This window comes from Phalacrocorax aristotelis, chromosome 3, assembly GCF_949628215.1.
Source record: "Phalacrocorax aristotelis chromosome 3, bGulAri2.1, whole genome shotgun sequence".
NCBI classification, from domain to species: domain Eukaryota; kingdom Metazoa; phylum Chordata; class Aves; order Suliformes; family Phalacrocoracidae; genus Phalacrocorax; species Phalacrocorax aristotelis.
In genome coordinates this window covers 17,605,154-17,622,827 of record NC_134278.1, presented here as the reverse complement: position 1 = coordinate 17,622,827, position 17,674 = coordinate 17,605,154, and the positions used below count along the sequence as shown (strand labels likewise).

Genomic DNA, 17,674 nt, shown 5'->3' with positions numbered 1-17,674 from the left:
TACCATTTTCTGTGATATTTCCTAGTGGTAGGCTGGTACAATTGCTCTGTACTCTAGTTTTTTTAAGTGGTTAGATGAAAGCTCCACATCAGTACTCTAGAGTTTAAAGCTCTTAGTCTAGCCTGTTGGACTCCTTCACTTTGATCAAGACCAAAGGATCATCTCCTTGAGGCTTGGGATAGGGAGCCTGGGAATCTTCTGTACAGGAAAATTTTTTAGAACAAGAGGCTTTTTTTGGGGGGGTGGTTTTACAATAGCAGAAATTACTTAATGTGGGTTAAGTTTGGCAGTCAGGGAATATTATTTTTCAGTGCAAGCTGCCTTACTTTTACCAAGGAGCAGACCAATTTTCCATAGTTCTACTGAGTTAAATTCAGACTGGAACTTCCCTGAGACCCCTGCCCCTGCAGTAGGACTGTGGGATTTATCAGACCTTCTTGTGCATAAGATCAATTCCCAGATAAGTTGAGATGTTGCCAGCTGTCATTATTGAGCATTGGTCTTTAAAAATCAGAGACGGGAAATTTAATGATGTGATTTTCATGCTAGGGTGAGAATATTAGTCTGACTCTGAATCTGTTCAGGTCAGCTTCATCATCTACTAAATTTTGATTTAAATTATGTATGCCACTGAGGTTTCTTGAGGTAATAACTGTTTTGATTCTGTGGCTGTCCCAAATGCGTCTGAACTTCCTTATAGCTGTGCATTTCGGTTGTCTGTAGCAGTGGATGGATGCAGAGTCATCTCAAGAATTCTTAATCGTGAGTTGAATTTCTTTGTTGTAGCAACTCCACAGTCTGTGCCTTAACAAAAAGGGCGAAGAGACTGGGAGAGCTAACCTCAGTCTCGCCTACAGCTTATGTTAGCAGAGTGGGATGGTGGATGTAGGTGTTGATAGCCAGAGGTTTGGTCAGCCTTCTTCAGTCTGTTACCTTAGATGACTCCTTGTTTGGACGGTGCCTAAAACCAGTCCCTAGCTTTATGCTTAGTTAGATATGTTTTCCAGTGATACTTCTTCAAATATGTGAATATCTCTCTTTATTCTTCTTTTTTCCCCCTTTCTGTTTTCCCTTTGGGTTAACAAACTGTTCAAGGCTGCTAGGCTGCTCTCTGTCTGTATATCCATCTCTATCATATGCTTAAAATTATACTGTTCATCAGCATTTCCTAGTCACAAATACAGACCTGTGAAGTTAAGTGTCAGATCCCAAAGTGGTGTTTCTGTAGTCTGTGGAGAAGTGACAGTGCTTATATCCTGATTTGTCCCGTATAAAGACAGCCTATCGAGACAGAATTGGAGTTTATTTGCCTCGATATCTCATCTTTCTTACTTGCCCCCTTTGTGATGACATATCAGGTCCTAATATACCCAAGTGTGAGCCATTTGAAAAGAAATTCAGTTAATTAAAAATGGTACTTGTTTTGCTTTTTCCCCATAACAGTTTCTGAGCTGCTACTTCAAGCTTTGAATGTAATTGTGCTTAAAAACTATTATGTATCTAGTCTTGTTTGGGAGAGTGATGTTAAAATCTGTTATTATGCTCCTAGTTCACCATCAATCAATGCTGATTATAATGCAACTTCCTCACCCTGTAGCTACCTAACTTCTCAGAGTATTTTCCTGAAGATCACCTTAGCTGAAGTAACTGAGGGAGGCTAGATCCATTTTTCTTTACACCTTGGGACTGTTCTTAAATAAGAGAGACAGAGGATTTACGCAAGCCTACCTCAGTCAAAAATTGGGAACATCCTGAGGTGACATTTATGAATAATTTATCTTTTCTCACAATCAGTCATTAACATGCTTCAATTGAAGCCATAAAGATTTTAAAATGTTTTTAAAGCTTTAAAGGAGTTAAAAGCAGTGCATTTCTCTTAGGACCTACATTACAGTCTTTGTTTCCCATACAAGAGCTAGGCAATGCAGCCTGCCACTATAGCGCTGCAGCGGGGCTAGTCTGTGTGTGTCCTTTGGGTAGAACTGGTGCAGACCGGGCTCTTTTTGTTATGAGGCAATTGCTTTCCCCCATGTACTTAAACACTAATGGCAGACGTGTCGGGGGAGCATATGGGGAAGGAGTACACATGTCGTAAAAACTGCTCATTCTCCCAGCAGGCAGACCGTATTCAACAAGGCAGTGAGCCAGATTTAACCCACATTCTTTGGTTTAATCGGTCCTGTTGTGGTAGATTTTGAGGTAAAGATATTGTATCTGTTTTGCACAGGAAATAGAAGCATGAACTTACTGAAGCATATTATTTACTCATTTTTTAGCTAGATAGTAGTGTCTGTATGCCAGACATAGACCTGTCTTTCCTGAAAAGAAAGAAATGTTAATTTTTTAAATAAAGGTGTCTTATTTATAGGCCTGTAAATACATATTAACTTCAGAAGTCCTCTGCTAATAAGTGTTGTGTTAATCCTATGAAACATAAATGCTTAATGAAAACTAACAAGCTTTTCCTGGGAATGCTGTCTCCCTCTCCTTATTTGCCATTCTCCTTTTAAAAGTTGGGCATGAGGTCTGTTATTCACAACTGAATGAACAGAACAAGTTGTTTGAATATACTTTTGGGATTATAAGATCAAGGCGGTAGACTGAGGTGTGTTGTGTTACTGTGCAGAAACACAGGCACTCATATCTAGATATAATTTGTATCAGTAATGATTTGTTTCTGAACCATTTGAAGTCAATGGGAGAATGAACAAATTTTTACTCCAGTCTTCTGTAAAGATGTCTGCATAGCTATTTGATTAAGCGATGTTTCCAGTTTGGTAAACTCATTTTTTAAATAATATCTAAAAAAATTATTGGGAGATCCTGCAAGCTTTTCTCAAATTACTTCTTCAGAGCTCAAGCTTGACTGAGTAGATTACTGATATTCATAGAGTGTAGATATTTCTGCCACGTTTCATTTCAAGGCATGTACATAAGATAAAGTGGAGGTCACATCTTGAAAACAGTGGCATAGAATGGAAATGCTAAACAAGGTAGCTTTAATATAGAATCATAGAATAGAATAATAGAATTATTCAGGTTGGAAAAGACCTTTAAGATAATTGAGTCCAACTGTAAACCTAACACTGCCAAGTCCACCACTAATCCATGTCCCTAAGTGCCATGTCTACACATCTTTTAAATACCTCCAGGGAAGGTGACTCAACCACTTCCCTGGGCAGCCTCTTCCAGTGCTTGATAAACCTTTCGTTGAAGATTTTTTTCCTAATGTCTGATCTAAACCTCCCCTGGCGCAACTTGAGGCCATTTCCTCTTGTCCTTTGCTTGTTACTTGGGAGAGGAGACCTGCAGCCTCTCATGTATGTACCAGACTCAGCCTGGCTTACTGCTATACAGGGAAGGAGAGTAAGAAAGGCAGAGTTGCTGCCCAGCCAGCCAGGTTGCTACTGCTGCATGTACACAGTTCTAGTTGTTTACCCTTGTTCAATGGCAGAGAATTAATGCCAGTCTTTGGCGTGTTAAACAGTAAAATAGGTCCTGTCCTTTTTTAAAAAAAAAAAAAAAAGCCTACCTTGATGTTTATTTGTACCATGATCTGTATGACAAAACTGATTTATTTGAAATACAAATTAAAATTCATATTGAAAAACAGTTGCTTTTCAAATTGGAGCTGTAAAAATAGTAATATAGTGGAAACTGAATGGTCAAGACCGTTTATTTTGTATCTGATTGACTTTTCTGTTATAGTTCTTCATCTTGTATTCCAGCTTTACTTGTCTGTTACGCAAATCTGAGCTTATTGTATATTAGTCATGTGCAGCTGTGTTGTAAATGGACTGAAGTGCGCTCAGATTTTGATCTTCGTCAGCAAAGTCTATATGTGTAATATGTGCTGCATAAGCTTCAAGAACAGCAGATTTACAAAACATTTGCTTCCTTCTTATTGCATCTAGAGGATTTTTTTTCTAGAGTTTTCCCCGTTGTCTTATTAATTTTGCTTAGTTGATCTGCCTGGAAAAAACCTGAATGCCCTGCAATACTTGGAAATCCCACAGCAGTACATTGTAGAACTGTCTTTGCCGGAAGGATTTTGTTAATGTCACAGTAGAGTGACACTTGCAGCTGAGCTGACCCTTGCATTTGGATAGGAAACAGAGCCAACCTTTAGCACGCAGAATTTGCATGCAACACTGCTGTATATGGTTTCTTTGTTTCCCTAGAAACAAAGTGCCTTGTAGTATCAGTCAGATAGGAGGCAGCATATTACTCTAGCAAAATAACAGGTTAAATTCTGGATTACAAAGCTGAAAGTGTAGTTAGAGACTAAAAGCACAAATAATGAGGAAATGCAAATGTGAAATACACCATTGTGTATCTCTGGTACTTGTCACCGAGACATGGTTTGGTTTTTTTGTAAAGCATCTCTGAAGTTTTTGAGGCCACAGAGCCTGAAACTCCAGTGAACGGCTTCAAGGATGTCTTTATTTTCTCTGAATTACTTGGTAGGTGTCAGTATGCTTTAGTCTTGATTTAACTACTCTTTGCTTGTGGAGTATAAGTTATCCTTAAAAGAGTAGAGAGGACTTTCACCAAAATCTAGCCCTTTCTTTAAAAGCAATTCAATTTATTAAAACAATGTATGCTGTAATATTGTGCATAATGCGTGACTCTGGCAGTATTAGTTGTCTGTTGGTTTCCCTAGCATTTAGAGGCACCTTATGACTTGTTAATAAGCTCTTAAAATTTTAGAGGTGGTTATGTCATCCTGTGTTCAAGTATTGTTCTCTGTAAACAATGAAAATACAATACAATAGCAATTGATAATTATTAGACTTGATTTCTGCCCTCATGAATTGTTAGACTAATGTGGACATTGAGAGAACTAAAACCATCCTGGATATTTCCTCTGAGGTTTGACTTTTGTAGAACTGTCAAGTATGATATCACAGAATCACAGAATGATAGGGGTTAGAAGGGACCTCTGGAGATCATCTTGTCCAACCCCCTGCTTGAGCAGGTATATAACATAAGCTATCCTAGAGTGTGTGCTAGAAAGGGGTTGCATGTTTGTAATTTTCTGTGAATCTTTTTGTAATGGTTTATCTTCCTTTTTCATGGTTGATGTCTGGTTAATTCTTGTGTTTGGACTCTGTATTCAGTGGCTACAAAATGGCATAACTGGCAGTAAGTGGATAAGAGTACTGTAGTGGTTTAACCCCAGCTGGTAACTGAGCCCCGCACAGCTGCTCGCTCACTCCCCCACAGTGGGATGGGGGAGAGAATCAGAAGAGTAAAAGTGAGAAGACTCATGGGTTGAGATAAAGACATTTTAATAGGTAAAGCAAAAACCACGCATGCAAGCAAAGCAAAACAAGGAATTAATTCCCTGCTTCCCATGGGCAGGCAGGGGTTCAGCCATCCCCAGGGAAGCAGGGCTCCATCACACGTAACGGCTGCTTGGGAAGACAAAGGCCATTGCTGCGGACATCCTCCCCTTCCTTCTTCTTCCCCCAGCTTTATATGCTGAGCACGACATCATATGGTGTGGGATATCCCTTTGGTCAGTTGGGGTCAGCTGTCCCAGCTGTGTCCCCTCCCAGCTACTTGTGCACCCCCAGCCTGCTCGCTGGTGGGGTGGGGTGAGAGGCAGAAGAGGCCTTGACTCTGTGTAAGCACTGCTCAGCAGTAAAGAAAACATCTCTCTGTCATCAACACTGTTTCCAGAACATATCTGAAACAGAGCCCCATACTAGCTGCTATGAAGAAAATTAACTCTATCCCAGCCAAAACTTGCACAAGAGCAGACTTATTTTTGGTGAAAACAGAATGTTCTGGAATTAAGTTTTTAATTCAGGTGAGTGAAAGTTTTCAAGATACTTAGTTCAAAGGAGAGGAGCTTCCCTCCAAACGTCTGCGTCTGGCAGGACGTGATGGGCTGAGAAGCAGCACAGTGCTGGCTGGATATGCTGGCTGCTGGAATACTGCATGGGGCCAGCTCTGCTGTGCCCGCCAGTACCAAGAGCGCAGTGGAGCTTTTTGAATTGCTGTTCAGAATGTTTCCCTGTGGCAGTGTTACAGGATGGGATTAATGGGATTAACTCTAGTTTTCCCTTGCTGCTTGAGATGTAAGAGGAGGCAGTTCCTCATTCTTGAGAAATATAAGGACGGAATATATTGTTGACTGGAAGTCCTTGGACCATCTAGGACATTTTCCCTTAAGCTGTTAGGTTAGGTAGAGAGCACTTGAGACATGTCATCTTTTCAGAGGGAGAGCTAAGAGACACTTGACTGCTCAAGAGGAGGTATGACAGTGCCTGTGTTATTTGTTTCTCTCATCTGCTTCCTGTACTCCTGTGTAATGCTTCCTCTTGTTCAAAAACAGTCTATAATTTCCTCAGGAAGTACTTTCCAGAATCTTCAGCTTCTAAATGGTACAAGTGGCAAACTAGAAGTCTTTCTCCAAAATGTAAACACCCTCATATATTTTCTTTTATTAATATCCTTTTTCATATCAGGCTTGTCTAACTGGGTAGTATAATTATGCTACTGCCTTTAGGAATAATATGGAGAATAGCTGTAACAATTGCACAAGTGTGTTTGGGCGAGTTATACTGTATGGCAGGCATTGGTTATTCATTTATATTCTGCAGGAGAACCTGTTTTATTCAGAGCTCTTGGAAAATGTTCACAGAAACTTTTAGGGAATTAGGACAGCTGGTCTAGCAGACTTTAAAGTCTGCAACACAGCCGGCTGGCCGGCATTCCTGGTGCCAACTGGCTCGGTAGCAAGTAGAGATGGCAACTGTGATTTTGGCTTAGGAAACCCTGTATATATAGAAGATGACTTGATGACAGGCAAGACTCAATAAATCTGGTGACATAATTGAACTCTGTTAACTAGTGTTTGGTCAGTTGGAATTAAACATCCCCCTACATTTTCAATTAAAATTCATTATTTTGTTTCAGGATTTTTCTTCTTCAATGCAAAGAACTTAGTATCTTCTTCTCATTTAGTATCTTCTTTTGGAACATCTGTCAGGACATTATTTTAACAGATGATTGAATTAGATTTCAGCTACTGTATGTCATTGCTCATCTTTAGTCATTGTCAAATTTCAAATGAAATGTCATCTGGAAGTAAGTAATGCAAAGCTACAAGAGTTTGGCTCTGCATTTGTCAGTAGACTTTGTGAATAATCAGATCTCTTGAGAGGCCGTGGATTTCTCCCTTCATTGACTGATTGTTTGCCTTATAGTACAAAAATAGAGAAGGAGAAAAAAGAGCATGCTAAGCTGCATGGGATGATCCGTACAGAAATAAGTGGGGCTGAAATTGCAGAAGAGATGGAGAAGGAAAGAAGGTTCTTCCAGTTACAGATGTGTGAGGTAAGTTTCAATGTGAAATTCATATTGTTCTGCTAATATTTGTAGGAAACTTTTGAAAAAAACAGTTTTTTAATGGCGACTGTGATGTTAAAGGGAAATGCCAAGTTATTAGTGAACTCTGTTTGCTAAAACACTTTTTTTTTTTCTTTATCCTGAGTCATAAATTTGCAGGGAATTTAGTTCTTTTCTAATTTCAGTTAACAAGTAAATTGTAGAATAAATAAATAATGCAAAGCTCAGTTAAACACTAAGAGATTATAATAAATAAGCCTTTACACTACTACTACACTATAAGTTATTTTAAGCCCTAGATGATTCTCTGAATTGTTATCTTTGCTGACAGCTGTTGTGTTATTATGAGGAGAGACTTTAGTCTAGCACACTACTGGGCTGGTACTGAAAAAAAAGTTCTAAGGATAGAATCCAGTTGTCTTTCAAGAAGTTTCAGAATGTTTCTGCTTTGAAATCTCTGTGATTTTGCAGTATGTTAAATTTGATATAAATATTTTGGTTTGATTCATTTAAGGGCATGACAGGTTCTGTGGTTGAGAATTCAGGTTGCTGTGCTCATTGTTTCGATGCATTAGCGCAAAAATGTACCATGGGTGTTTATTCTGTTTTTACTATAATGATTAGAGTTAATTTGACTCATATGCCAACACAGCTTAACAGCAGTTGCCCTGAATAACACTTTCGGTGACTACATGCACTGATACTGAGAAGAAAAGTTTCACATTCCTATACAGAGTCAGACTACAGTATTCAAAGCTGATGAAGGGATGTTGAGTACCCAATAAACATATGGATGTTGCTGGCTAATTACCCATCTTTATCCTTCCTAAGAAACAACCAGGGACAGATGCTTCTCTTTTCCTGTGCCACAGTAAAGGAGTTCACTTTAATCAGCTGTAGTGATAATAAAATGCAGGGTGAAGTCTGTCAAATTGAATCAAGTTACCTTAAATGGGAATAGCTGAAGTGTATCCTGTATTTCTTCTGATCTTTGGGAAAATAAGTTTATACTCAGTTACCTCTGAGTAGTCATAAAAAGGAACTTTGTTTTGGTTTTGTTAGTAAATCAGAAGTGTGACATATTGAAGTTATAACATAAGTAAAAGCTAGTTCATTATAAATAGTGCAAGTGAACCGAATACCAGATGTCTAGAGCTCCATTTTAAATTAACAGGAGCTAGAGAGGTGGTTCTTGTAACTAAGTGCTATCCAGGTCACGTGTCCACATTTAAGCTAATCATAAACAGCTGCAACATTGAAAGCTGGCACTTGGATACTGCTTTATTTTAGTAGGTTTAAACCATTTAGGGTGTACTCCAGGTAGGGGAACACCAGATGCATTAGAGCATTGCTAAGACAACATTCACTCCTTTGCTTGGACATCACTGTCTAAGCAGGGGTTAAAAATTGTCATCATTAAATGGACAGTTAAGGACTCCTGTAGATATTTGGTCAATCTTACTTCTGCTTGCATGGCTGACATCTTTTGTGCTATGGCATGCAGGGGAGGAGCTGTCACTTAATACAGACTTCGATTGTGCCTAATGCAAAAGGACACTAATTACACTTTTTTTTTAGCTTGACAGTAGACTTTTAAAATCTCTTGCTAAACTGTAATTTGCTGTAATTACCATGTATAAGGAATTGATAGAGAAAACAATAAAATCAGAAGGCAGATTTTAAAAATTGTTAAAATAATCCCTCACTTCTTTTTTTAAGTAAACTGCTTTCTTCTGTGAAGACATCTATTTAACGATGAATTTAACAACTAGTGAGACAGATACCTAGAGGGACTGCTAGGTTTAAGAATGGGTTCCTAAATTTATTACACAAGCCCTTTTATGCTTCCTTTAACACAGGCTTCCACTAGGAGCCATGAAGGATGTTTTAACAATTTGAACTAATCATAGTGAAGTATCACCACAGGGTATAAAAAATCTGCAGTGACAACAGTTACTCTTGTGTGATTAACCCTTGGAGCCACTGTTGGATGCATTTTCTTTTAGGTCTTCTAAATCTGCAACTGTTAAAGCTTGTTGAAATATAACTGAAAATAAAATGTTAAAAAAATACCGTAGCAGTAATAATTAATTTAATTTGTGAATTACTGTTTTAACAGTACCTGCTGAAAGTCAATGAAATCAAGATTAAAAAAGGAGTGGACTTGCTTCAGAACTTGATCAAGTATTTTCATGCTCAGTGCAAGTATGTTTCAGTTTTCTTTATATCTATTTATATATATAAAAAAGAAATATATATATTCTTTAGAGATATATCTATTTATATAGATATAAATATATCTATGTCTGTAAAAATATATATACACACCTAGGTGTGTATATATATTTTTATATATACCTATATATACCCAGTAACTGGAGCAATATTTTATTTTACACTTTTGACACAATAAGTCTCTTCTAGATTTTTCAGTATAAATCTAAGACTCAGCTGTTCCTGCTGATGTCTTTTGGCAAATTGCTTTTCTCATAGATTAGTCATTGCTTTTGTTACTGTATTCCAAAACATGTAATGAGGTTGAGCTAGTCCCATAGAATATAATTGTCCGTTCCAGAGGTGTGCCGCACAATGATTTGGCATATTTCATAAACTACTCTTGAAGCAGAGCTGTTAGTTTAATCTGTTAGTTAGTGGTCCATTAGTTTTGATTGACTTTTCTGAGTGTATCTAGCAATAATCTAAATTAATTCGGTGCTCAAGAAAAATAAATTGCATAAACAGTGGGATAAAACTCTATTGAAAGAATCACTCTTTTCCTAATTAGTTGGAGGACTCAGTAATAAAACACAAAGCTTTCATTGGAATGATGTACTTTTTTATGGTAGCCTCACAGATCAATAATATAGCAGTAATGTCATAGCTATAAACTTGAAAGACCCACTGTTAACCTGTTCAAACCAGTAAGTTTTCATCTTAAAAGACCACTCTGCATCTGTGCAGGTTTTTTCTCTATATAGCTACACTGCTTTTAAAATCAGTTTCACTTGTAGTATGTCATTCATCTGCTGTCCATTTAATATAATTTCAACAACATAAACGCTGTGTTGTGTTATCACTTTTGTGTCTGCTTCCTGGAGCGGAAATATTTTTTGTTGCAAATGGTGCAAAACTTTTAATCAAATGTGTGTGTAATTTTGGTTTCTTTAAATTTAGTTTTTTAAATCTCACTTTTTTTTTCTTTTTCAAGAGCTGGAATACTAGGCATAGATAACACTACTGTGCCAATACAAAAAAAATATGATACAGTAAGATACAGCATATTCAGTCTGCTTATAGGCCATAATTAATGCTTGGGAAACAAAGAGCTTTTCCTGTAGTAGGAAGATTGTATCAGATGTGAAATTATTGGGCTCCAAGAAGTCATAATTATTTTATATCTGTTAGAGCTTTTACTGTTCTACAAACAAATCTTGCTTGCTCTGGGCCTTCAAAAAGTGAGGTGAGAATGAGGAAATCTTATGTGGCAGTGGATTGTAGCAGTTCTGAATCTAACTGGGGATTTTGCATGTTGAAAGAAGCTATGATGGAAATACAGAGGTGGATAAAAAAATATTTAATGTTTTGAAATTTATAGCATGGCGTAATAATATGCACGTCATCTTTTGGCAACTTTTTAAACAGAAAATACAAAGTAAAGTTTAATAACAGTTTGCTTTTTGTTTTTCTTTTTAAGTTTCTTTCAGGATGGGTTAAAAGCAGTTGAAAGTCTCAAGCCTTCAATTGAGACACTCTCTACAGATCTTTATACAGTGAGTAGCAACCTTTGACATTTGTGTTGTAAACTTAGTTTTTTTACAGTAGAACTGCAATCATTTTGGTTCGGGTTGGCTGACTGTTATAATAGTATTTTAAGGTTTTGACTAGTCTTTTGAGTAAAATTTTGGTTTAATATCATGTCCAGAAGCCTTACTTTCAGTTCAGGACCACACTGTATAAAATGTTAGGAAAATAGCCTTTGCTTTAAAATGTTTACTGACTAGAGTAGAAAATAACATATGATTTTATATTAAACACAAGGGAACAAGGGCAGTGTGAGGCAATATTAAAGTCTTAATCCAGCAACATCCTAGCCATTATCAAGTTTTCTGAAGATAAAAAGGAAAATAAACTGATCACGTTATCTTTTCTCTCTGTTTTCATTCTTGCTGAACATTTCTCAGAAAAATGAACCAATTAAGTAACAAGTTTGGAAGAACTGCACTGAAAACAAACAATAATGTTAGTTTTAACCTGTGTTTTTCTTCATTCAAGATCAAACAAGCACAAGATGAGGAAAGACGACAATTAACACAGCTTAGAGATATTTTAAAATCAGCACTCCAGGTTGATCAGAAAGAGGTGAGCATATAAGGTGGTGTAACTTTGGAATACCCATTTTAATTACTTCTAGTGTAATGTTACTATTTGAAATAGAGCTATTGTAACTTTTCTCAGCCGTTTAATTTCTTTTGTGTATTCATCTTTGTTTTATGCTGATATTGAATGTTTCTGACAAAGGCAGGGTTTTTTTCAGACTAATTCCCACTAAAAATATATGAGACTTATTGCAAAATAATTTTTGTTCCCAATATTGTAAAATACTTAAGATGGGGCACCGTCTGAGAATTAACAGACAATGGTGTCTATGTTGCTCAAACTGAGAATGGAAGAACTTCAGCAGTATCAAGGAGACCCCATTAGTAAAATTTTATCTCACAATAATATTCCAAACCGTATAAAGATTATACAAAACTGAACTTCAAATCCCAAAACATCTCTTGTCATTATCTGCAAAAATGACAATTAAGTTTGCTACTTTGCTGCAAGGTTCCAGTTTTCAAACGTGCAGGAGCTGGCTCGGTTCGGCCATCTAATAAATAAGTATTTTTTGAGCTTCAGTTGTGATTGCTGTTAGATTTAAAGAATTCTGGAGTAGTTTTATTTGGCAAACTCTGATCTGGACGCAAGCATCTTTTGTATAATCTAATCCTAAATATTGAGTCTACTTTTGTTTCAGATTGCTAGTGCTTCCTCTTCATATAAATAAATGCCAGCCAGCTTCCTTTGTGTGGCTGCTGAGCCACGAATAAGTGATGAATGACCCTCCCACCCCCCTTTTCAGATTCTCTTTCTGAGAGGGATCGGAATGAAATAGTTTAGTCTGTAGAGTTTAGACTTCCTTGATATTTTCTGGTCTTGCTTTCATCTTCCCATAAAGCTTATGGTGACTCCTAGCTCTTACTGGTGGCCAGGTGATGGTTGTTCAGCAACCTAATCTAGTGAAAGATGTCCCTGCCCCAGGGGTTGGATTAGATAGATGATCTTTAAAGGTCCCTTCCAACCCAGTCTGTTCTGTTATTCAATGACTTGCTGATAGGCATTCAAACAGTCTTAAACACTCTTCACTTTGAGGTGCTATTTGTTACCATGTGAAGTTTGTTGGTAATGACCATTGTGTACAAAGTTCCATACATTTTCAGGCACTTTCTTAGGTTCTGCCTGGCATTTAGGACTCACTGAGGGGTGTATTTGCTAAAAACTTCCAAATTTGAGCTCTGTGGAATGGAAGACTAGTGATCCTAGTGGAAATGGTGACTACTTTGGATTCACCATTTATTGCTCACTCTCAATAAGGAGCCTTTGCTGCACAGAGTGTGTTAGCAGAATTCCTATTTCATTCAGGTCTTTGCTTCTGTTATGTCTCTTGAACAGCTGGGTTTCATGGTTGCTGGGAATGTTGTTTCTCTATGTTTACCTGTTTATCAGTGATACTGATATTAAATGTATATGGAAGATGTGGTGAGCACACATCTTTTCACAGACTGAAAAATGTAATAATACACATTATTACTTGTGCTGTTTTTGTTGCATTTAAAAATACAAGTGTAAAAAGTGTTCTAGTCATTATTTATGAATTCTGCGAATTTAGATATAGATGCTTACCTGCAGGGCATGAGAAGTACTATAATTAAAGTTTTTTGAAAACACCAATTAATCAGTAGGATGCCAAACAATCCTGGTATAATTTACTGTACGACCCAGTAATATTGTTCTTGTTGCAATGTAAATTCCTTTACTATAACTGATTTCTTTTTCCTTCCTGAAATGCATTTACATTTTGTGACCGAAGTCTAGGAGAGTAAGTGTTACTATGTTTTAATGAAAATAGTTGGCATGATTTCCATTCAGATTTCAAGAAACTGGATTTTTCCTCTGAACTTTTTCTGTTGGTATGAAAGGACTGGTTCTTTCTTTCTCCTCTTCTGTTTGTCATTTTACCCCTCCCCCCAAAAAAAGTTATGAGATTGTTCTTGGGAAATAAAATTGCTGTAAGACAAATTGGTTATTTCCTTTTCACTCTCTTTGGGAATTAAATCCAGTTGCTTGATTTGATGTTCTTACAAGATTTTGAAGATATATGTATTTTTAACTAAAATGGACTTCATGTATGAAATAATAGAGCATTGGCAAATATTGGTTCTGTTGCGTTTTAAAAAAAAAAAAAAAAAAAGACACTCACAGTGAACCTTTTTTGTTGTGCCTGGGTACATAGTTTCCTCCTGCACAGAACTTCCTCAAACCTGGTTTGCATTGAAACTTATTTTTGAAATGTCATTGTGTGTACACCTCTGTAATTATTAGGTTTTAAACTTCTGTTTTTCAAACTGTAGAGCTCCTACAAGTTTCAGGGTCAACCTTAGAGTCTTATTGCCTTCATTTCCTTCTTTCCCATGTCCTCTCTGAAGGTAGCCTTACTCTACTGTTCAGATTTGCTTCTGCTGTTTTGTTTCTACATGTTTGATAGAACCTATAATCTGTTTAGGCCACTGCAAAATAGAATACATATTGTGTTTCTTGACAAAAATTACAGTAGTGGTGCTATAGGAGAGGCTGCATGCAGGGGCTTCTGGCAGATATATCTGCTGGAGACTCTGTGGGGCTGTAATAGGTAAGGGATGGATCTCTGAAACATCCTCTTGGCAATGATCCTGCAAACACAAGAGAAGCTCAGGCTCTTGAAGAGCTGTAAGGACTCTTTGGCAGCATACGCACGGGAGTGATTGGGACAGTCTAAACCTGTGGAATGGCTAGCCAAAATTTGCCATGTATGAGTTAAAGCACCTTGTGTGGAAAGTTTTGTTGTGTTCAAATAGCGGGGCTGATAAATAGGTTTTTAGAATCTCTCCCATCAGTAGTCACAGACCATCTTCACAGAATACTGTTTTCACATTTCTTTCATTTTCAGCTATGCTATTCAGCTTGATTTAGAAGTCAGTCAGTCTTTGGAGGAAATAATTTCAAACCTCTTTATGGTCAGTCAAGTGATTCACTATAAACATGCTGCAATTAAATGACTCACCTTTTTTTTTTTTTTTTTGTATGCCTATCTGCATTTCAAAGCTGATAAAGTGGACAAAGTTCAGTTTCTTAGGGTTGCGTACTTCAGTCTGTTCTGATCTTGTTACGATCAAGAGATATTTAAGAGGACAATACTCGGTACTAGGTATGTCCTATATCCTGTGGTGATCCATTTCCTCCCATAGGTAATGTACATTGTCCTGCTCCTCTGATAAGGCCATTGGATCTGACCCCATTATCTGTGATTTGTACTCCTAATATGTGCGATATGCAAACCAGAAATAAGGGAAGATCCTTTGGAGAGCCTGCATATGGAAAAGGCATGCTGAAATAGCCTGGAAGGATGTTAACTGTGATGGTGATTTGTGGTATGTCATCATGTTAGGAGCTATACCAAAATAATGAACTTGCTTGTTAGAGAGCTGTCAAAAACCATCATGTGGCAATCATATTGGACACTATTGATTTGGGCACGGCCTGAAATGGGGATTTAAAATGGCAAATCTCCTTGTCTTGATCTTAACTCCCTTTCATGAAATAGTATTAAATTTCTTAAAGATACTGTTCATAATAATGAATGTGTGGAAATACACGTCAGCTACAGCAGCTTCCTCTGTGGTTGAAATAAGGCAGGAAGCTTGTATTATTGGCTTGCCAGTTTGGCCAAACACAGCAGTTAAGTGTAAACAACAGCTGAAGGGAGGTAGGCAAAATGTAGCAGAAAATATTCCACAAAAAGTAGCAGCACAGTCTTAAGTAATGGCAATAGTGATGTGGGCAGGTGTTGGACGTCATCTCAAATCTTTACATACCTGAGGATGTGAAGAACTGAAATTAATTTCTTGTAAGGCCTCTAATCTTCTTGGGAATGGGGTTCCTTTACTGACTGTGGGAGGCAGGGATCAAGGGAGTGATAGGACAGAATAGGCAGTGTCAGATCAGATTTTCTTCGTAAGTCAGTAAATGTATGCATGCAGTGGTTCTTAATCAGTGGTGAGGATTCTTTTCAAATGTTGTTCTCTTTTTATGTTGGGCAGCCAGAGTGCAAAACCAAATAATTCTGTGTAAACAGGCTGAGAGGAAAATAAACAGACTGGTTTAAATCTGAAGGGATGCTTTGTCAGACTTAGACATTTAAGTGGCGGTTTTGTAGCACTTCAAAAAGCCTCAGATGAACATTGTAGCTACTTGATACAGCTTCCTAGATCACTACCTGAGAGACAGGGAAGTGTGCACAGGTTGCTTCTCCTGAAAAGGAGCACCAAGGAGTGCTGCAGCCTCCCTTGAGCGTGGCTTACGATTCTCAGGACCACTGAGCCTCCAGCACTATATTCAAGGGGAGCTTGAAATCCCGCATCCCGGAGGTGTGGATTCCGAAGTGCACTGAACAGGGGTGTAAGTGGTAGCTCTGTCCTTACCATCGTATTTCAGAGCTGTCATGTGTTGCTACTACTGTTGAGGAGGTTCTTGAACAGCCTTGCCTGCATTGCATTAGTAGCTTTGGTAGCAGAATGTGCTGCTGGAGCTAGTTAGCATTCTCTGGGGAAAAGCACAGTCCAAGTGCGTTCTTGGTTTTAGTTGGTCTTTTCCCCCTGCTTATATCCAGAGATGTCTTATACTTAGGCTAATAAAGTGTATGAAGCTAATTGTAATTAGAGAGAAACTGTCTTCTTAATTCATGCTGTTTAGATCACTGTGTATTTTATTTCATCATGTGTACACTCTGAAAACCCAAAATTATGTATCTTGTGATTGTACTTGAGACACACTATCTCATCTTTTTAGAATAAGAGATTTTTCTTGTGAAATTAGTAAGTTTATTTCTTAATAGTTCTTAAGTTTTTGCTTAGAATAGCTCAGGTAGTCATTTAAGTGATCTGCTTTCTTTGTGGTTTTCTCCTCGCTATACTTGTATTATCTGTAATATATAACAGAGGTGTATTATGACCATAGAGCAAAGACAGTAGAAAATAAAACAATAACTATTGTAAGTACTAGTCATTGTTACTGTATGCATTGAAAAGTCCCTCCCATCATGTTACTGCTGCTAATACAGCATGACACATGAGATTCTTCATTATCAGGTTCTTTATTTTTTAAGAAGTTGAACTCTTGCAGCAGTGGGTCCTGCCTCTGGGTAGTTCTGAGAACAGTGAGAAGGGTTTAGTTAATCTTTGTTGCATCCTGTCCCAGAATACTACTTTGATCAAGAGAATTTGGTTTAAATTATTCTGCTTATGGAAATAACTTTTCAGTTTTCCTGTATGCCTCTAGAACTATGTTTCCAGGAGGTCTCTTCCGCTTTTCAGAGAATAGCTTGACTCAGTTTCCACAAGAAAAACCATGTCGTCTAATTTATGTATGTAATGTTTCACAAAGGAAGGGTGGACTAGGAATTGCAGGTAATAATAATAATCTTCAGTGTTTGCACACTGCAGTGTTTGCATGAGTTGGAAAGCCCACTGCTCACTTAATTTTTGGGTTAAAAAAGCATATATTAAGGCCGATAGTAAAGCTAAATAAAAGCAAGTAAGAGGATTTTGTCAGGTGCTGATAATGGCTGCTTCTCAAATGTTTTTTTGTGCCTTCTGAAAAAATAAATGGATCTTGTTCTTTCCACTGAGGAGGAAAAAATGTGCTGCTTTTGGCCCGTAGGATTAGAGCAGGAAGGAAAGGCTCTGAAACTCATTAATGGGGGGGGATTGATTGAAAGTGTAGAATGCATTACAAATTTCTGTTCTGTGTATTTCAGGATTCTCAGATTCGTCAAAGTACAGCTTACAGTTTACATCAGCCTCAGGGAAACAAGGAACATGGCACTGAACGAAATGGTAGTCTGTACAAGAAAAGTGATGGGTAAGTACTGCTGGATTCTACTGAAAAAAACATCAGGTCCTAAGAGCTGAAGCAATTTAATACTAAATACGTTAAAAACTGAGTTGTTTTTTTTTTTTCC

At 37.5% G+C, this 17,674-nt stretch overlaps 1 protein-coding gene across 4 annotated transcripts in view; it reads left to right on the top strand.

Annotated features, from left to right (window-relative positions):
• The window catches only part of ASAP2 (ArfGAP with SH3 domain, ankyrin repeat and PH domain 2), a 99,010-nt gene that overhangs the window by 42,150 nt on the left and 39,186 nt on the right, over positions 1–17,674 (top strand). For all 4 annotated transcript variants that reach the window (XM_075086848.1, XM_075086847.1, XM_075086846.1 and 1 more), the window contains exons 6-10: positions 7,218–7,347; positions 9,479–9,564; positions 11,054–11,129; positions 11,632–11,718; positions 17,471–17,574. In XM_075086848.1, coding sequence (XP_074942949.1) covers positions 7,218–7,347; positions 9,479–9,564; positions 11,054–11,129; positions 11,632–11,718; positions 17,471–17,574 — 483 coding nt within the window. The remainder of the gene's footprint in view (positions 1–7,217; positions 7,348–9,478; positions 9,565–11,053; positions 11,130–11,631; positions 11,719–17,470; positions 17,575–17,674) is intronic.